Source organism: Dicentrarchus labrax, unplaced genomic scaffold (genome assembly GCF_905237075.1).
Source record: "Dicentrarchus labrax unplaced genomic scaffold, dlabrax2021, whole genome shotgun sequence".
Taxonomy (NCBI): Eukaryota; Metazoa; Chordata; class Actinopteri; family Moronidae; genus Dicentrarchus; species Dicentrarchus labrax.
In genome coordinates this window covers 24635870-24648795 of record NW_026136703.1, presented here as the reverse complement: position 1 = coordinate 24648795, position 12926 = coordinate 24635870, and the positions used below count along the sequence as shown (strand labels likewise).

The following is a 12926-nucleotide window of genomic DNA, read 5'->3' as shown; positions in this document are numbered from 1 at the left end:
TAAGATAAAACCATAAAAATAAATAAATGAAAATAGCGTAAGCGTAGTAAGACCTAGAAGAGTTTTATATCCTGATTTAAAAACTGTAATGGTTGCAGCATCCCTAAGATCCCTAAGATAAGTTAAAAGTGTTTTTTTTTAAAAAGCCCAAATCCTACTTAGTGAAACAAAAAACATCATCACACGTTTATCACTCTCTATTTCAGTGGTTTCCATTTGGTTCATTTCTGTGAAAAGTAGTAAAGTTGATTGTCTAATAGAACAAGGGCCAAACACCAGGGACAAGCAACCAAAACCAAAACAGGAAATAACCTGCTCAAAATTCATCCAAATCTCTCGTTTTACACAAACTTCTTGCAGTTCACTATTTGGTATTATTTCGGTTTTTAAATATAATATGAAATCATTAGTTTACTAATTGATAGAAAAGGGTTCCTTAAGGAGTCAGCTTGGGAACCACTGCTCTGTTTAATATATATTCTGACCAGGTGCCGAATATCACGTGATCATTGTGTCTGAATAAAGCCATTACAGAACACTCACATTATATCTGAGTGACAAACAGCCGTTACTGTAATAGATAGATGAAGCTGGCAGTGTAATATATTCCCGAAAAGGGCTGTTTTCTTTCTTTGAACCGTTTTGTCTGTTTCTGTGTCTTTCTTCCCTCTCCTCCTCCACCCAGTGTCCGTCATTCTTTCTGTAATGTATTACCAGCTCTTAGTGCCGAACCCCAGGCTGGTTTATTTGAAATGGGAGAAGGTGGCAGATGGAGGTTTTCCAGCCTGAGGTTCCCCGCTGGTTCTGTCTGTGTCTGCCTGTGTCTGCGGTAATGTCCGCGGTCGTATCCAGTAACAGTAACAGCAGTCGACAGCTGCACCTGTAATCTGCTCACAACCTGGACTAACTTCAATGGGCTTCTGTTTCTTTGTTCCTGTTGGTTGGCTCGGTTGCAGGATAGTGCCGGTCGTAAAGTGATATTAGAGTTTTATTGATGCTTTGGATTGTTTCCAGAAGGAATATTAACTTTTGCCCTGATAATCAATTAATTAATTATTTTTTTTAAAGAGAATCATCAGCATTATTGATAATTGACAATTAAGTATTTGCTGTTTCAGGTTTCTTTAATTTGAGATTCATTTCATTGTAAATTTCACATTTGGGGGTTTTGGAATGTTTGTCGGACAAAAATCTCCTTGGGCTCTGGGTACCTGGGATCAGAATTTTTCACACTCTTATGACATCTTAGACTAAATTAAAATATGATGTATGAATATGTAAAAATGATCTGACATGAATTGATCATTAAAAGTAATTACAAATTTCACAAAGGTGCTCCAGGTGCTGTGTATCCTGGAGGGAACCTTCATCCAGATGTTTGGAGAGATGGGAAGAGGAGGGGACAGGCAGACTGCAGAGGAGGGAGGGAGGAGAGGGATTGAGGATGGGGGGGGCAGTACTTGCTAGCGGATGAGCCATCGCCATGGAGTAGCCTCCTCACCATCACGTAAGTACCTCTCGCCCTGATCCCGAGCCACCGGCACACCCAACCATCGTGAGGCTGAGGAGGCAGACGGATGAAAGAAGAGCAGATCGGGTGTTTTGTTGTGATAAAGAGGAGGAGGAGGAGGTGGAGGAGAGCAGGAGCGAAGGGGGGGATGGGCCGGTGCTTTGTCGGTGCAGGCAGATGCATGTCGAGTCATTCAGAGCAAATTCAATTCAGACCACCGGCTCGAGTCGGCGTGTGTGTGATGGTATTTAAACGAGGTGGAAGCCTGGACAGCAGGTGTGTGTGTGTGTGTGTGTGTGTGTGTGTGTGTGTGTGTGTGTGTGTGTGTGTGTGTGTGTGTGTGTGTGTGTGTGTGTGTGTGTGTGTGTGTGTGTGTGTGTGTGTGTGTGTGTGTGTGTGTGTGTGTGTGTGTGTGTGTGTGGATGAGCCTATATATTTCCGTCTATGATTGCAGCAGCATGTTTTTATGTTACAGATGTTTTTCTCCGCCCCTCCATCTACTGCCACATCCTCACATACTGTAAAGATATGCAACCTTGAGCCCACACATGCATGCACACACACACAAACACACACACATGCAGATGCATCAGGAGCCAAAATAGGACAGGAACTCCCCCCCCGCCCAGCCTCTGTTAGTGCTGCGTCAGCATCTTAGATTGTTAATTGTGTGTCAGTATGGAAATCACGGAGCCGTTTTCAGTGTGTGACGTGTAAAACCAGAACGCAGCTTAAAGGTTGTTGGATGACAGCTGCTTGTTGCTGCTTTGGTGTCTGTGTTGCATCATTCAGCCGAGCCGGTGTGCATGGACACCTTGAATAGTGTCTAAAGTAGCATCAAACGTGCACACATGGCATTAAACCATGAAGATATTGTGACGTGTTTGTTTGAGGCGCAGTTGTTCTGCACAACCTGCTGCCTTCTGTACCTCAAGCTGCACAGAACATAATATTTCTGTCCTGTGAGACTCATGTTTGGTGATTTTTAGATGGGGATGCACGGACACCAATTTTTATTTAGACCAAGTAGAAGTACTTCTAATTGGGTACTTGCAATACCAAGTACAGATATAAGTACTGAATAACACCATTACAGTTCTAATAATGACTTTGAAACCATGTTTTATTTTCATCAGATGTTCCTCATTTGTATTAAAGGAGCTGCATTTCTCTTGACAGTTTAGCAGAGAATAATTGCAGTCTGCTCTACTTTTGTCATCATCGATTCTCTTAGAATATCTCCAAACTGTCAACATCATCCACCTACCTGCTCAGCTAATGAGAGGTTAACAATACGTTACCGTAAAGTGGTCTCTTGGTGGTTTCATGATTACAATTGTTGTATCGGTGCATCCCCATGTTCAGCTAAAATATAGGAAGACTTGCTACTTTATCTCCAAAAAAAGCATTTTTACCATTATAAAAGAGTTTTTCTTGGTTTGCTGGTTTGTTGTCATAGTTTTTGGAAGATTTAGTCTCTTGTGCAATGTTTTATTTTATTCAAATGCCACCTGAAAACATGTTAAGATGCTACTACACTATGCATTATGTCTTAAATGCATCCCAGAAACAGTCAGTCAGAGTTTGGGGTGCTGAATGAAAGTCAGTCCACATAATGATTTAATGCTACATGCTAAAAAGTTGAGCGTTTTTTTAACTTGTGGCGCTTAGAGTGGAGATATACCAACAAAATGTGCAACATTAGCTTCACATATATCGCTATTGTGTAGTTGTCTGCCAATAAGTAGAGCAACTAACTATTATTGTCCAGACCCCACTATTGGGCTATAATAATTTGTATTTATGAAACCCAGAACTGCACCGACTGGTGTCACAATCAGTGACATAACACACAACATATTTAAGGGTACTGACAGACAGACAGACAGTGAACTCTGGATGTGTGTACAGTGCAGTGTGAACCACCCATTCAACTGCACACACAAACATCTTTGCACACACGCTGGCACTCAGAGGTGGATTTTGGCGGGGTCACATGCCCGTGCTGTGTCACCCTCTCTGCATTGTGTTGGTTTGTGAAGAATGAACTGATGTAGGTCGCTGACCTGCGAGCTGAACTGGAATGCAGTCTCTCTCCCAGACAACACCCAGCTCTCAGTCAGATGTAGGTCAGCCTGCAGCTCCTCTATAATGGCTCCTGTTGTGTCATACGTGAGAACGATAGCAGCACTTCGCAGACACAGCGACGGATCAGAGCGTAGTGCTAACAATGGCGGGGTGATGGGTGTGATTCTCGCTGTGGACGGCCATGCTCAACATGTCTCCGTTGTGGAGTAACGTTGTGTTCACGCTGCATCTTAAGGTGTCCCGATTCTTATTATCTTCCTCTCATGTGAGACACACACAGATCTGATGTGTTGGATGAGGGTAAAGCTTCAATTTCAGTCTGCACAAATTTGGATTCCAGAGCAGTGACCTCTTTAGAAATTGTTTATTTAGATACTGAAATCAGATTTCGTAAGCGTTGCCATGACAAAAACTAAATCTTGGATCATTAAGAGACCTTTGATATCATTTTGGAGAAGATGCAATCTTGCTAAACAGTGTTAGTTTGGAGAAAAATGAGACAGCATTGTAAAGATAAACAAGTTCTTGGCTTTACATATTGAACCTTAACTAAACTGTATTAATCCACCACTGGCAGGGGGTGGCAGGACGGTGTATGTGAGATTGAGTCAAAATACTAAAGTGTGTGTTCATAGTAATGAAGGAAGATGTCACCCAGTGCAACAGTGAGGCTCACTGATGTGTTTTAATAGTTTTTGACAACAGTGGAGCTCTAGGACTCAGAGGAAGAAGACATATCAGGCGAAACTCCAGCGACACCTTCGTTAACGTGACCTTTTTCTCCTCTCAGGGTGAGGAAGCTGAAGGAGACCCTGGTGACGGTGCAGCAGCTGGATAAGAACATGAGCAACCTGCGGACATGGTTGTCTCGTATCGAGGCGGAGCTGGCCAAGCCGGTGGTCTACAGCGTCTGCCACAGCGACGAGATCCAGAGGAAACTGGCTGAGCAGCAGGTGGGTGAAGACGGGATGCTTTCAATGAGATGTTCGAGCAGCATATTAGTCACCCATGAAAGTGTGTATGAAGTTTTAAACCAGTCTAATAAACAAGAAGCGCAGCTTTCTGCGTTTCAATAGAGTTTTTTCAGGATGTGAAACTCCTCCTCAGTTCATGCATAGACAATGACAGGAGACAGTTGGAGGACAGAGGTTTAGATGGACATGAGAGTCTACTGATTGAATCATTGGTACATAAGCTGAACAACTGTGTTAGAAAATTCAGATTCTTTGAACAAAAGTCAAAGGTTCAAGCCTGTGTTCACAGCAAGGTGAATTTCAGTTAACCTACTAACGTACACCTGTCCCGTGCGGGGCTGCCCCTTACCAAAGATGAAAAATGTAAAATGAATTGGCTTTTATTGCCACCTCATACAAATTCTGAACCACTTTAATTTGTCAAAGTACAATTGCTGTGTGCCATGTTGCTAATATCAGGCGTCATCACGAGTCAAAACATGCTAGCTTTAAAAGATTAAAGATTAAAAGTCTTATTGACATCAAGCATCCTAATGATTGTTAGTTTTAACAGCTATTCAGAGCTTTCCTTCAAACCAAACTGACAGCAGAGGTTGAGAACATAGGTGACATAATTACATACATAACAGGAGACTCCCATGTTTGTATGTGGAGGAACTACAAGGGTAAAAGAAAACTTTCAGGTGTAATTTACAGTGGTGAAAATGGAACCAGTGGCTACGCCCACCTCACACCTCCATATAACCACTGAACTTGGACACCTTCCAGGTAAAAGCTGTTCTGTGTTGGCACAGAGCAGAATGGAGACCCCACTCCGAGGACAGACCCTGCAGGGCACTTTGAGGGAATTTTAGGGCAGGTAGTACCTTACTCATACACTGGTGACGCACGCCTGCTTTTAAACCCTTTATGTTACAGCCACCCTGTAGTGGTCCACAGCATAATAACACAAGAGTAGAGTAATGTGTGCTGCAAAGTAAAATCTCAGCAAGCTGCGGGAAAGGGGATGTTTGTGAAGGAGGAAGCTGCCACTCTGTTCTGAGAGAGGGTAAATGCACCGAGAGCCGCACCTCAGCCGGCGGTCCGAAGAAAGGAAATGGATTTTATTCTGTTAGTCCATTTGTAGTCTGCAGTACTGCTACTTTCCTAAAAGGAGAAAGGGTTGCCAGTGTGAGAGGAAGTGGATGGATGGAAAGGGTCAGACAGAGACATTTTCCGACAGACGATGAATAAAGATGAATTAGATCTTTTATAACTACCTTCTGAAAGCAAAATGTGTACACAGGATGGAAGTGAAATGGGTGAATTTGCAAAAGTCAACAGTGACATATCAACAAGAGCATCTCTCAAGCTCAGATGAAAGTTTCTTTGCCGAAATGCCGTTCTATGTGAAACAACCCTAAAGGCCACAATATTTTGATTATTTATCCTGATTTATCCCGAGCAGTAGCTGTGGAACTGCCACTTCTGACAAAAAAACGAAACAAGATGACGTCGGCAATAATTCCTGTAAACGCTACCCCATAAACCAATGCGTTCACACTTGGTCTAAACAGCTTTGTGGTACAGACACTGCATTATATAAGAATACTTCTATCTCAAACACTGCATCTCTGCATCACCACCAACTGGTTGCCCAGAGTCACTGCTTTTCTGAGACGCTCAACATTTTCTAAAGTTTGAAAGTATTCTGCACTGCCAAAACATGCAGAGAGCTTTAAGTAGCTATTGACTGACGGCTGAACTTCGTTTTTTACTTTGCTCATTTGTTGAGACGCTGATAATCTCTTACAGGCTAGCCCTGCTCTATATAAAAAGTGCCCAGAGATAATTTCTGTTATGGTTTGGGGCTAAAAAATATGAATTTAAATGAGGGGAATGACAGAAGTGAAAAAAAAAAGAAAGGAAAAAGTCCTTTAAAAATCTGTTAAACGAATTGGACTTGAGCAGCCTGTCTGAGTTTGGACAGGAACCTGTCTGAAGACAGAAGTGGTTCATGGAAGTGAGGAGGAGACAGATGACAGACAGGCAGAAAAAAGAAGCAGGAGTAAGTTGTGAGGAAGAAATGGCGAGCCGTGGCCACTGAAAGAGAAGGTTCCTCAAAAAAAAAATTGCAGCTCTCACCATTAGTGGATGAGGGACGGCTGAAACGACTCCCGTGTGAATGGGCTCTTTAAGCTTTCAGCTGTCACCATGGCAACCCAGAGAGTGGTAACTTTGAACAAACAAGAGCCGACAAAAGTGCTGTCAGGCTTCAGGGGGAGCTTCACGCTGACACGCGCACCAAAAAGCCCTCCGCCTTACCCCACAGACCTCTGGATATGGGAATCGAGAAGCGGTTCCAGTTGAGAACTGGTTCGACATTGTCCGATCCATAGGAATCATTGAGATTATCAGTTCCTTTTATCAGTGCCAACATGTTTTTCTGACAGTTGTGTAGTTGAGTGATGGTAGAGACAAAGAACCGATTAAAAATCGAAAAGGGAACTGACAAGGAATCAGACCGATAAGCCCGATATAATAATAATTATGACTTTGCTGACGACGCTTTTATTTCTCTCAAATGATTGTTTTTGTTGGGAACTCCTGTGGTAACCGGGGAACAGTTTTTTTCTAATTTTACTCCACTCTTGATGGTCTTGATGAACAAATCAAGTGTCGGTTGAAGTCTAGAGTGTTTGCTCCGGAGTATTTGAGTAGTTTAATTGGCCAACTCAAAAGGAAGCATGTTGTTGTATAAATGAGGTGCATGGGAGTCCATGTGACTGTTTCGTTTAAGATGTGACTGAGGTGTTTCTTTGTCGTTTGAACTGCAGGATCTGCAGCGAGATATTGAGCAGCATACAGAGAGTGTGGCGTCTGTGCTGACGCTTTGCGACGTCCTGCTCCACGATGCCGACGCCTGCGGCAGTGACTCCGAGAATGACTCGATCCAGCAGACCACCCGCAGCCTTGACCGACGCTGGAGAAACATCTGTGCCATGTCAATGGAGAGGAGGATGAGGTGAGGTCACAGACTGTGTATTTAATGCTTAAAATAAATCTCACTATAAAACCTTACCATTTTTTAGTACTGGTACTGCTCAGGACTGCTCATCACGTTGTTGTTTTCAGGATTGAGGAGACTTGGCGTCTCTGGTGCAAGTTCCTGGACGACTACTCTCGCTTCGAAGACTGGCTGAAGACATCTGAGCTCACTGCAGCAAACCCGGACTCCGCCAACGTCCTCTACACCAGCGCCAAAGAGGAGCTCAAGAAGTTTGAGGTAGCTGACAAATCTTTCTCTCTTTTTTGTTTCTTTTAAGCTTCTTCTACTTTGGCAAGTACCAAAAACAGAGGACTAAAGGACAAGACAGACTGTTTCAGGGTTAATCATCCGACACCCCAGGTCTTATCTGAACACACTCCTTCCTGCAATCTCGAATCTATGCTTCTCCGAATTTAAGACACTGCATCAGACTTCTATAATCGCAAAACACGTTTTTTTAGCCAATACAATGCACAGTAGCATCTTAAACACCAGAACTGCTGCAGCATTTTGTTTTATTTTCCCTTAAAAAAAACTTCACATGGTAAAAGGTCCAACATCTGAAAGAAAGAAAAAGTTGCTTGCAGCTTTGGGGGGTGAAGCTGGGTTCAGCAATAAGCCTTCTACAGTTTTTAAACAATCAAATCGTCCACTATTAGTCCCAGTCTGAGTGCAGGATCAGGTTCAGGTGTCCTGTTTGTGCTGAGACACAGAGGTAACCCTTGATGTGTCAGTCTGGATTAGAAACCCAGATTAGCGCCTGGTAATCTGGACTATGCCAAAGAGCCCTCATCTCCACGGCAACAGGGATCCAGTGCGGTGTAGATGGTGTATATCGTCCTGTGGAGGACCGCTGACCTATATACTGACTGTCAATGACATGTAATGGACGCTATAGGAGCGTAATCGTTGGAATCAGCAGGAGGATGAAGGTTAAAATCCATAAACTGACAGGAAAAGGTTGTTAATCCTCCTGAGCAGCTGGTAGCGGCAGTTTCAACTTGTCACACTGTATATAGACCTTATTTAAATGTTTGACAGAGAAAGAGCATGTGATTTTATCCATCCATTCATCCATCCCCTCTTCCAAAAAATCCAGGCTTGGCCCTTGATCATCATAGCCTTTGGTTATCCTTTGGCCTTCTGAGTTCATAATCTGCAGTGCAGTGATTTTAAAGGTGTGAGTCATCATTTAAGCTATGATACATTTTTGGACTCAAATTTAAGGTTTAAACTTTTTGAATCACAATTTGAATGTAAGTAAATACAGTGAAATACAGAGGTGTGCTTGATTCTGCAAAAGTTGGGAAGTGGGATTTCATCATGATGAGGTGACTTCCCAAGTCTGCACACTTTTAATTCACTCTTTATGGACATACACATTTATAGAGAAAGATAGTGACCATAAATACATGCAACATACATTACAACAAGCTTTTCAAATGACTCTTTACGAAATACAATATTCCAGTTTAAAGCTGCAGTAACTTTTATAAAAATAACTTTTTGTCATATTTGCGGAAACTTTCACTAAATTCTGACGGTAGAACATGAGACAAATAATCTGCAAAAAAATCAGGTTCCTTTGGCTTGTTCTAGTTCTCCTAAGGTTATTTGGAAAATCCACCCGGCCCCGAACAAAAACAACCAATCAGTTGAGTCTCATTCCCAGGGCGGCAAAAACAGATGCTCTGGGCCTCTGGGAATGAGCCTTGTGGCCTCTCAAAACCTTTCCCTCACTTGTTTGTGCTCATATTTCTTCCCCTCCGTTCTCCTCTCCAGGCGTTCCAGCGGCAGGTTCACGAGCGCCTGACTCAGCTGGAGCTGGTCAACAAACAGTATCGTCGCCTGGCTCGGGAGAACCGGACTGATGCCGCCAGCAAGCTCAAAGTCATGGTCCACGAGGGGAACCAGAGATGGGACAGCCTGCAGAGGAGGGTGGCTGCGGTTCTCCGCAGACTCAAGGTGAGACGGGGAGCTCATTCAAGACGTTAAATTGCACCCAGCCAATAAACTCATGAATATTTAGAGCTGTGTTAGGAAACTTCCTCAAATAGCAGCAAGAGATTAAAACTACGTACATCACAGCAGATAAATAAATGCTGTGTTTATTAGGGTAAGACAACAATCAGAAAGCAAACATCAGCGTGTATCAAACCCTCCCCAGCTGATCTGTGTAGTATCTACCCGCTCTCAGATAAGCCGTCAGGATTTAGGTCACCTCCCAGACGGTGACGACGCACGGGGCGTCACGTTGGCGGGAAGCTGTTTTCATCGCGGCATGTGGCGCCGAGCAGATGGATGAAGTTTATGTTGCTTTATAAAGATTTCATGTAATCAAAGAACTCGGCTGATTGGTGCTGGTTGACCCCAGCCGCTGTAAGCCATGTTCACATCAGCAGACCAGCTTCAACAGTGAGTCAGAGGCATTCCAGAGTGGAGATGATGGGGAGAAGGGCTCAAAACTCATATTTAATGGAGATATAATTCATTCTATTTATACATTATTTTGATCTACACACCTTTCTTATTTATCTGATTTTCAGTGGTTTAAGACAGAAGAACAGTTTTTGCATTTATGATAAAATAAGATGAGATAAGATAGATATAAGATAGGGCTACGGATATACAGTATACGTCTATCATAGCTCTTGTGGTCGCTATATTCCAGCAGCTGGAAATATTTTCATTATTTTGATTTTAACAAACAAAGCTGGATTTTAACTGTGGGCAGCTGCAGGATCTAATGGAGTGTGGTGGATGAAATGTTTTACTCTCTGTCTCTTACCAATTTTGTGAGCAGTAGCAGAAAAGTAATGTACCAGTAGTGTAACTAATTACTGAATAATGAGTCATAAATTACATTGTTGGAGTGACGAGCCCAACACTGCACGTATGGCAGTGATTTATCTGCAGATACCAACAAGGTCTGTCCATTGTAAAAGGAATCTTATATTTTGGATTTAAATATCTCTTAACGTCAGCCTGACTTGTTCCTTTGATAATCTCGTCTTCATGAACACAGTAGAGTTCACAGATGGAATAAATAATGGATCACAAATACCAATATTATCTGTATATGTTATACTCCGACTTAAGACCACTGTGGGTATCTAAACAACTCTTAAATAAAGATGTCCGCCCTCTGCTCCGTGCTTCTGCAGCACTTTACCTCTCAGAGAGAAGACTTTGAGGGGACCCGTGAGGGGATCCTGGTCTGGCTGACAGAGATGGACCTCCAGCTCACCAACGTGGAGCACTTCTCCGAGAGCGATGTCGAAGACAAGATGAGGCAGCTGAACGTAAGTCTGCTCCCACTGACACTAACAACTGTTTACCTGCAACATCCAGTGCTCATTTTCACACCTTCGTTAAACATCGCGACCAAAATGTCTCTCTGCAGGGCTTCCAGCAGGAAATCACCCTGAACACCAACAAGATCGACGCCCTGATCGTGTTTGGGGAGAACCTGATCCAGAAGAGCGCTCCACTGGACGCCGTGCTCATCGAGGACGAGCTGGAGGAGCTGCACTCCTACTGCCAGGAGGTGTTCGGCAGAGTGGCTCGCTTCCACCACCGCCTGGTCAACAGACGCCCGGTCAGCTCACAGCTCACTTCTTACACAGTCTATTTACACATTATTACACCACACTACGTTAGCTTCTGTTGCTTAATTTCTTCTTCCTGAATATTTCTTCAAGGTCCTGGAGGAGGAGAGGGATCTGTCGGACCGGGATACAGACCTGGACGACACACCTGATCTGACCAATGGGACTTCCTGGAGGGGGGCGAGGAAGAAGGAGGAGGAAGAGGAGGAGGTTCCGGCAGTAGGTGGAGTCTCAGCCGGACGACAGGCCATGTGTCACCTTCTGGCACCGCCTCTGGAGCGGTCGGGGCGAGAGACCCCCGTCAGTGTGGACTCTATCCCGCTGGAGTGGGACCACACGGTCGACGTAGGGGGATCATCGTCGCACGAGGATGACGAGGACGCCACCTACTTCAGCGCTCTGTCAGGTAATAACCGCTGTTCACTATTCGCGACAGTGAATTATTTATTGAAAAGTTATGGTTTTAAAGCTGCAGTAGATAACTTTTATAAAAATAACTATGGCTCTGATTGGTTGTTTTTCATTGTGGCCCAGTGCATTCTGGTAAATACCATTAGGAGCACTAAGAGAAGCCAGAGGAACCAGATTTTATCACAGATTATCTGTCTAATGTACTACTGTCAGGATATATAGAAAGTTTCAACAAATATGACAAAAAGTTATTTTTATAAAAATTACCTACTGCAGCTTACTTTGTTGACACGTTGAGAGGTGCGATAATCAACAATGTTCCAACTTTATTTTCCCTGAGAATTTATGTTGTCAAAACATATTACAGCAGCCACAAGTAAGAAAGAAGAAAGATTATTGAATTATTGAAAACTCCTCTGTGGTGCCTTCCACAACACTCAGCTGTCCAAAAACTGATGAAAAATGTTTTGTTTTTTTTTAAATAAAGCCCAGATCTCAGAGCATCCTCGAACAACCTCGTTCAACACAGTCCCCGCTTCCACCTGCGTTGCCAAGCAACGGCAATATAAACTGTTTACTGTGACTGACTTTTAGTTTCAGGTCCTTGCAAGTTGATTTCCAGACTGCAGTGAAATTAAAGGAGACCGAGGGAAACTTGTGTATTTTTGAAATTGGTCCATTATTGAGTGAGAGCGCTGCATCAGGCAGCCGCAAAACTGTAATCAGGACATTTGGATTTATGTTCCCGTGTTTTAAAAGGTTAAAAGTCACACAATAACAGACCCGAAGTAACTGATCAAGGCAGCGGTAGACCAGCAACTCCAGTGTTCTGTGAGGTAAAACTGTACTGTTTTTTTCAATGGAGTTTGGTGGCTTTGAACAGAGATATAGAACTGATGTTTCTGGTTAAACAAAAAGGATCTTACTTAAAAAGGTTGATCTCTGTAAGAACCCGTAAGGAATAATCTGTTTGCTGGCAAAACATTGACGTTGCTCTCGCTCAATATTGGACCAATTTCAACAAAAGTTGTAAAAAACATTGTAAAATAGGATCCAGGTTGAAAAATACTTACGTTTTCACTTTAAAGAATATTATAATCTGGTGATATTCTATATAAAATCAGCACTGTGAAGAGTACTGTGTGTGTATCCTCTTCCTCTGAGCCATAGTCTGTTCAGACAATAGAGACATAGAATATCACCAGCAGACATCTTTGTCTTCCTCTCTTCTTGGTGTCCCTGTGTTTTGATGAACTGAACTTCTTCAATACTCCCTGAAACATCTTTATAAGTTGTGCAGAGCAGCG

General features: G+C 43.1%; 1 protein-coding gene across 1 annotated transcript in view; it reads left to right on the top strand.

Annotated features, from left to right (window-relative positions):
- Positions 1-12926, top strand: part of syne2b (spectrin repeat containing, nuclear envelope 2b) — a 148697-nt gene that overhangs the window by 126256 nt on the left and 9515 nt on the right. The window contains exons 115-121 of the mRNA XM_051396226.1: positions 4389-4551; positions 7389-7576; positions 7687-7837; positions 9383-9565; positions 10765-10902; positions 11004-11198; positions 11302-11614. Of these exons, the coding sequence (XP_051252186.1) occupies positions 4389-4551; positions 7389-7576; positions 7687-7837; positions 9383-9565; positions 10765-10902; positions 11004-11198; positions 11302-11614 (1331 nt within the window). The remainder of the gene's footprint in view (positions 1-4388; positions 4552-7388; positions 7577-7686; positions 7838-9382; positions 9566-10764; positions 10903-11003; positions 11199-11301; positions 11615-12926) is intronic.